The sequence below is a fragment of the Diaphorina citri genome, unplaced genomic scaffold (assembly GCF_000475195.1).
Source record: "Diaphorina citri unplaced genomic scaffold, Diaci psyllid genome assembly version 1.1 scaffold916, whole genome shotgun sequence".
Lineage (NCBI taxonomy): Eukaryota > Metazoa > Arthropoda > Insecta > Hemiptera > Psyllidae > Diaphorina > Diaphorina citri.
In genome coordinates, this window is record NW_007378347.1 from 103,406 (window position 1) to 111,834 (window position 8,429).

The 8,429-nt window shown below is 32.4% G+C and overlaps 1 protein-coding gene across 1 annotated transcript in view; it reads left to right on the top strand.

Annotated features, from left to right (window-relative positions):
* The window catches only part of LOC103513041 (gamma-aminobutyric acid receptor subunit beta), a 68,293-nt gene extending 63,315 nt beyond the window's left edge, over positions 1 to 4,978 (top strand). Inside the window, exons 6-7 of the mRNA XM_026826340.1 lie at positions 4,486 to 4,629; positions 4,812 to 4,978. Of these exons, the coding sequence (XP_026682141.1) occupies positions 4,486 to 4,629; positions 4,812 to 4,978 (311 nt within the window). The remainder of the gene's footprint in view (positions 1 to 4,485; positions 4,630 to 4,811) is intronic.
* The last annotated feature ends 3,451 nt before the right edge of the window (positions 4,979 to 8,429 follow it).

The following is an 8,429-nucleotide window of genomic DNA, read 5'->3' on the forward strand; positions in this document are numbered from 1 at the left end:
TACTTCCAAAAAGAAAAAAAAATCTATTAATCAAGTCAATCGAAAAGAAATACAGAAATTGTGTAAGCTCTGTATATTCGTTAGCTATGGCAGCTTTGCAAAAGTAGTTTTACTTATATATTTGAGGATATGCATTATATTTTGAGTTATGATCGGAGAAAATCTTGAAGGGATCTAAAGCCACTCAAAGTCTCCTTGTGAGCTTGAGGAACTTTTGCTAGGAAAGAAATTTATCTTAAACCAAACAAACTTCTAGCACTTAGCTTTAAATACAAAAACTAAATAGCTCCCATTTCAATGGGGTTACTTACATAGAACAAAACTGTAATAATATTTTCAAAGTATTAATTTTTTTATTGCACACTATATTAAAATAAGTAAGATTGATTCAAGAATTAAAATTTATTCGTGTATACATAATAATATTTTACTTAATATTTCACACTTTGTACAATTGTAAGAAAAATGTATTCCAAATAATTGAAAGTACGATAATGTATTTCATTTAAATTAAATTCTTAAAATTTAAATATTTTGCACAATATTCTCAGAATTATTTGCACTGTTGTTACTTTTTTTTTATTAATTTCAATATAAACAAAATTAAATACTACTACAAGAACATACATAAATAATTTTATTTTTAATACATTATTTTATATATTTTTGAAAAATTGATAGTTGTTTTCGCTGATAGAATGTTTGCAATACCAAGGAATGCAGTCCATTATAGTTCCACTTTTAAGTTCCCTAAAAGAATTTGAATTTCAGATGTTTTCGCATGTTATAAATGTGTTTTTTGCGTGATTGATTGAAACATCAATTTCACACTAATAATAACTTATTAAATAATTTAAAGTATACTCCTGGACAAAATTAGCGCACACCTTGAAAATTTCCAAATATTTTGTTGTTGCCTGCATTTGAAACACTAAACACTAAAGCCTTCTCCACACGCGCTCACGTCCATCCGGAGACTGCAAGTAATGTACATTATTCATAAAACTTGTAAACATACCAATATTAACCCTCGGTCACCAGGGGTCAAGTAAACCTGAAAAGTTTAAGGTGTGCGCTAATTTTGTCCAGGAGCATATTATTGTTACAGTAATATCTTTGTACATACAATATAAATTTTTGTAATGGTATATTTCAACTGTTAAAAAGAACTGATGATGTTTTTTCTCAATCGAAAAAACACAAACGCAACTACTGTGATCTCATATTTATATTTTTTATATATTACAAGAGTTTAGAATTTATTTAAATCGTTACGTACCTTGTGTACTCTGTAAATATTAAAAACCTAACACAAGCATCTAAATATTTATAATGGAGGGATAGTACCTCAAGGTACCCCGTATATAATACATACGAGTAGTGTGAGACATGAATTTTATTATACAGTATACCTATTTGATCTGAGAATTTTGACCACTCATCTTTTATAATGTCATTTTTCCCGCCAAACAGTGTGTATTTAAATTTTGTCAAAATATATGTATCTCCCCCTTTTCCTTTTTTTTTCTCTCCATTATGTGGTTTTATTACTTTTATTTTTTCCGAACAGAATCATTTATTTCGCATTGTAGTATGTTATGTACCTATATTTTGTAAAGGAAGCAACACATCCGTACGTTTTTATATATAATGTACCTGAAACGTCAGACGAGAAAAAATAATCACTGTTAGGTATAAGAGTTATTTTAGACAATTTACCATTATGTTGTCAAACAAACGACAATAATGCAAAGCGAGGGTTGAAAAAGTTGTTTATCAAAATTATACCAATCTAGTACCTTCAAAAAGAGAGAAATGCCAATAATTTAAATGTTAGAAAAGATCAAATATTTTAATTTGTTTTATTGAACCTAAGCAACATCAGTGCCTCAATTTTCAAGATAAGTCAAAGATTTTTGAAAATGTTTTTACTTCATTTTTTAATTCTAACACACATTTATAATATGTCTAAATATTTTGTAATGTAATATATTCATCATATGCATCTCTTACCAAGTTCCTTTAGTATAGACGTGTTCAAATCTGGAAGGAGATTATTTTAACATTCAAGTGATAATTAACATTTTATTTTAGTACCTACCATTAAGAAAGCTATTAGGTACATCAATTTGCGAGTTGGATAACAATAGAAAGATTACTTGATTATGGCACATTACATAACTGAAAATAATTACCAGCGACCACACAAAATGTATTAGTGGAGATATCTATCGAACATCGAAAAAGAGAGTACCTTTTAAAACAATAAAATAAAAGTTACACGGTTAATACATGTATGAATAAAAGTGATTTAACTCCAATTAATTGTTAATTAGATTGGTTGTCTATTAAATAAAAATTATGGCGAATTCTACCAAATAATGAGCAGATTGAAAACGGGGCACCAAAACTACTATCGATAGGTATTGCAGTTTTTTCAGCATTCAATCTATTCGTCTATTGTTCTTAGGCCTAAAACATTGTGAAGAGCACCTAGGTAGGTATGCCAAATTTATTTTATTGGCAAATTGGCATCATCAATTTGTTTTCTTTTGTCGGTAGCCTATTGTATTAGTACAAGGTTGAGATGTAGAACTTTATATGGTTGAAAAAATAGTAACTACCAAAAAATAACATAATATATTATTGAAGAAGAAAAAAATAGATATCACTTGGTATAATCGCTTTGTCTGAAGGTTTTAGATTGATTCTAACCGAAGAATGACAGCATTATGTTAGAAGGGGTGAAAGAAATGCCACAAGGTTAAGTTTGCAAAAGTCAATATCGATTGACATAGCATGGAACCCATAATATGAACAAAGGAATTTGGGTAGTGAAAAATAGTTTGAAGTGTGGACCTGACATGGGCCCAAGTCCATCATTAACAAACCTTTTGTGATAATCAAACAACCTATCATGAAACTGAAAATTCATTAAAATTTTGTCAGTTGAATTTTCAATTTTATTGATTGAAATCGGATATGAGCGATATCCCGAGAATGAGTTTTATTGATAGAAAAATTGAAATCAGGAACGATATGTTATACCGAGTTGAAATTATTCTACATTGAAACCTTCCTTGTACCAAGTCAAGTCCTTCCTATTCTCCCCTCATACCTCATGAAGACATTACTAAGTTATCAGAACAATCTTACTTCTAGCTTTGGACTTTGAGCAGAGGAACTTGTCTCAGACGCGGGAAAATGTGCAAAACTAGTGGGAAATATAAGTAGGTTTGAAGACTCATGACATGGAAGTTTAGCATCATAAAAGTAGTTAATGTACAATATTTCAATATTTTAATATTTCAATATTTTTTATATCTTTCAATATTTCTGTAAAAATTTACATCCTTACTTGCAAACCATACAAGCACAGATTGTTAAAATCACCTCCGGTATCTTCAAAGTTGAAATATCTGCTATTAAAGTACGAATGTAAATTATTTATCAACTCTGGGAATCGAACCCGGGAACTTCTGCATGACAACCATAGAGGAACTTTTAGGTCAGTCAACATGAAAATACCAGAAAGTAAAACTGAAATGGCAGACGGGGAAAAAGAGATGACGAATCGTGAGTGAGACATTTTTAAACAAATTCAAAGTATATTTATTTATCGTTAGAAATATGGATTTTCTAAATACTAAAAATTAAAAATTTCGAAATCATAAAATCCTATAGCGAAGACTATAACCTCGTAATGCTTTATGTACTCTACATTTTAGATTTCTATCAAATCAATTTATAGGTAACATTTAAAAGATAACATACCTATGTATGTATGTAGGTAACTTCTCCCCAGAATCATAATTAACTTTTTACTGGGTTACTGAACGAACAGAAAGTTCCAAGATTTAACTCGCCGATTTCTCGACGTAGCAATTCAGTCGGTTCCATAATCCTAGTGTTACAAAAAGGTACAAAAATAACTAGAGACCCTGAAATTAGTCTTATTGGGGTAAGGTAATCTTGCCTTTTTTACTGGTCTTACATTACATTAATAGAAACGGGGACTTTTTTAAGGGAAATTCCCGAGTGCGGTTTACTGGTCTTGCAACCAGATCCTGTGGACTTTACGGGATTAAATGATCTCCGAAATAGCCAGCAGTCACTGATATCCCGGGACTTGAGAATCTCAGCTTTTTGTGAGGGTTACAAGACAAGGGTTAAATAGGGGTCTCCAAGAAGCTGACTCCACACCACTAATATCCTCGTTTCTCTTCTCCCCCACCAGAGTACGCCACGGTCGGTTACATGGCCAAGCGCATCCAGATGCGAAAAAACCGGTTCATGGCCTTACCCAGGACTTGAGAATCTCAGCTTTTTGTGAGAGTTACAAGACAAGGGTTAAATAGGGGTCTCCAAGAAGAATCTTGAAAAATAGGGTAGACAAACTACAAAAACATCTCCGAGTGATCCCCAAGGTTAATCAAAAGCTGACTCCACACCACTAATATCCCCGTTTCTCTTCTCCCCCACCAGAGTACGCCACGGTCGGTTACATGGCCAAGCGCATCCAGATGCGAAAAAACCGGTTCATGGCCTTACAGAAAGTCGCGGAGCAGAAGAAAACAATAGAGGCGACCGGACATCCGGGCCAGCTTGGACTTGGACACGGGCCGCCAGGTAAGTCTTGGATTGGGCGTCTTGGAAAATATTCAGAAATAGCCTTGAAACAGTATCCTATATTTCACTGTTTTCATCATATGTGTCACGGTTTTCTACGAGTGTTTCACGCTTTTCATCACATGTTTCACGGTTTTCACCATATATTTCACGGTTTTCATATGTTTCACGTTTCTGTCCAGGTCACGGGACGTTGTCTCACAGCTCGCACGGAGGGCATGCAGGCCACGGCCACAGTCACCATAGTCATCATGGCGGCCATTATGCACCACATGGGCATCACGGCCCGCTGGTGGACGATCATATGCCCAAGCAAACAGTGAGTATCGCACGCCAGAACTCTTGTTAGGTTAGAGCGTGGGTTCTGAACTTGGGGTGTGCGTTAGGTTAGAACATGGGTTCTGAACTTGTGGTATGCGTTAGGTTAGGTGTTAGGACATGTTTTTTTCTTTTTCTTTTCAACGGAGTACGTATACGTATTACGTATACCACAGGTCGTGAGTGCCCATCTCTGTGGCCTAGCGGGAGTACTGACTCTTAAACCGGAGGAGGTGGGTTCAAATCCCAGAACTTGCCAAGATCTAGTACTTCAAAAGACCACAAATGTGTCACGTGGTACTATTTATTGAATAGGTTGAAAACTCTTGGGTTCGGGTATCGGATTAATTTCAATATAAACAAAATTAAATACTACTACAAGAACATACATAAATAATTTTATTTTTAATACATTATTTTATATATTTTTGAAAAATTGATAGTTGTTTTCGCTGATAGAATGTTTGCAATACCAAGGAATGCAGTCCATTATAGTTCCACTTTTAAGTTCCGTAAAAGAATTTGAATTTCAGATGTTTTCGCATATTATAAATGTGTTTTTTGCGTGATTGATTGAAACATCAATTTCACACTAATAATAACTTATTAAATAATTTAAAGCATTTATGACCAGAAATATTTTCTTTAAAAAAATAGGCAAAGCCATCAAGATTTTCTGTTTAAACGCGTCTATTGGCAATAACAAATATTGATGACAAAAAGATGAGAATATTTCCTTTTTTAGATGTAACCATGATAATATATTTATATGAATTACGTTTTTTATATAGTTTATATTGTACTTTATGTCCACAAATAGGGACTTTGACATGATTGGGTTTTGATGCTCTCTTCATAGAATCATCAGTGAATTTCTATACCTACCTATGGAAATGGATATCACTTCTAAAGAACAAATTTTTCAAACAGTGAGTGCATTGAAACAAAACATTCTTGGTCAGCCTTACATGGGGACATTTAGTATCGTAAAAATATACCTATTACGTGTATATGTATAGAATTATTTATGTAAAACGAAATATACATAATTATAAATTATTATTTTCATGTTTTATATTTTAGGTTTCGACGTTATTTGACGGACCGTGTAAACCGTAGCCAACGGAGCAAAAAAGTTTTTTTTTCCCACAATATTGAAAAAAGTTGTTTGGAGTTCTTTACCGTCAATCTGACATAGTTTCGACTTTTGAAAGTAACAAAATATGTGTAAAGCTTTAATGTTTACTCGGTCCTCGTAATGTTTCTATTGTCACTGGCATACAATAATGTTACTCATGTAGAGATCCCGTTCTCGAAATTCAGTCACAAAAAAGTTGTTTGGAGTTCTTTACCATCAATCTGACATAGTTTCGACTTTTGAAAGTAACAAAATATGTAGATTTCAGTACCAAAATATGTGTAAAGCTTTAACGTTTACTCGGTCCTCGTAATGTTTCTATTGTCACTGGCATACAATAATGTTACTCATGTAGAGATCCCGTTCTCGAAATTCAGTCACAAATCATAGAATCTAGATCAGCGTTTCACAACCGGGGGTAATTATCCCAATAAACGAAGTAGATTGATCAAATCAGTAAACCCTTTCTTTACTAACGTAAAAAATAGTCATATGAAAACATCCTATATTTATTTTCGAGAACGGAAATATTATTTATTTCATTAGTGTTGACTGTATCATAGAATCAGATCAGCGAACGAAGTAGATTGATCAAATCAGTAAACCCTTTACTAACGTAAAAAATAGTCATATGAAAACATCCTATATTTATTTTCGAGAACGGAAATATTATTTATTTCATTAGTGTTGACTGTGTATGTTTTTAGACAAGAAAAAAATATTATTTGAAGAAAAAACTTAAAGTTCTGGTGCCTATTATGATTTGTATAGAAAATATTTTCTTACCGTTCAAAAGAAAACAAAATTGTGATTGGAAATAGGATCTACCAACGAAATAATTAACATTTTATTTTAGTACCATTAAGAAAGCTATTAAGTACCTTGATTATGGCACATTGCATAACTGAAAATAATTACCAGGCGACCACACAAAATGTATTAGTGGAGATGTCTATCGAACATCGAAAAAGAGAATAGCTTTTAAAACAATAAAATAAAAGTTACACGGTTAAAACATGTATGAATAAAAGTGATTTAACTCCAATTAATTGTTAATTAGATTGGTTGTCTATTAAATAAAAATTATGGCGAATTCTACCAAATAATGAGCAGGTTGAAAACAGGGCACCAAAACTACTACCGAAATTGCAGTTTTTTCAGCATTCAATGTATTCGTCTATTGTTGTTTTGCCTTAAACATTGTGAAGAGCACCTAGGTAGGTGTGCCAAATTTATTTTATTGGCAAATTGGCATCATCAATTTGTTTTCTTTTGTCGGTAGCCTATTGTATTAGTACAAGGTTGAGATGTAGAACTTTATGTGGTTGAAAAAAAAAATAGTAACTACCAAAAAAATAACTTATATTATTGAAGAAGAAAAAATCTTTATCATTCGGTATACTCGCTTTGTCTGAAGCTTTTTAAATTGATTCTAACAGAAGAATGAAATTATTTTATGTGGGGATGAAAGAAATGTCATAAGGTAAAGTTTGTCGAAGTTAATTTCGATCGATATCGCTTGGAACCCATAATATCTAAAAGAACAAAGGTATTTGGGGAAATGAAAAATAGAAGTGTGGACCCGACATGGGTCTAAGGTCATCATTAAATGAACCTTTTTTGATAGGGACCTATCATTAAAGTGAAAATTCACAAACTCAAACTTCTTTCAAAATTTGTCAATTGAATTTTCAATTTTATTGATTGAAATCGGATATGGACGATATCCCGAGAATGGGTTTTATTGATTGGAAAATTGCAATCAGAAGCGATATGTTATACCGAGTTGAAATTATTCTACATTGAAACCTTCCTTGTACCAAGTCAAGTCCTTCCTATTCTCCCCTCATACCTCATGAAGACATTACTAAGTTATCAGAACAATCTTACTTCTAGCTTTGGACTTTGAGCAGAGGAACTTGTCTCAGACGCGGGAAAATGTGCAAAACTAGTGGGAAATATAAGTAGGTTTGAAGACTCATGACATGGAAGTTTAGCTTCATAAAAGTAGTGTACCTTCAATGAATTATTATCTTTCAATATTTCTGTAAAATTTACATCCTTACTTGCAAACCATACAAGCACAGATTGTTAAAATCACCTCCGGTATCTTCAAACCTATTTTCAAATCAAAGTCCACACCTAGAAGCAAGAGCCACCCCCTTAAAAACGTATAATTCTAAAGTAGTTGGTAAGAAACAATAAAAAAAAATTAATATTATATTAAACCAAAAAAAAATACTTGTATATAACATAGAATTTTTTCCATAAAAAAACCTATAAAAATATTTACTAAGAAAAACTTTAGTTCATTTCAAAAGTGGTGGTGCTGACATTGCCAACA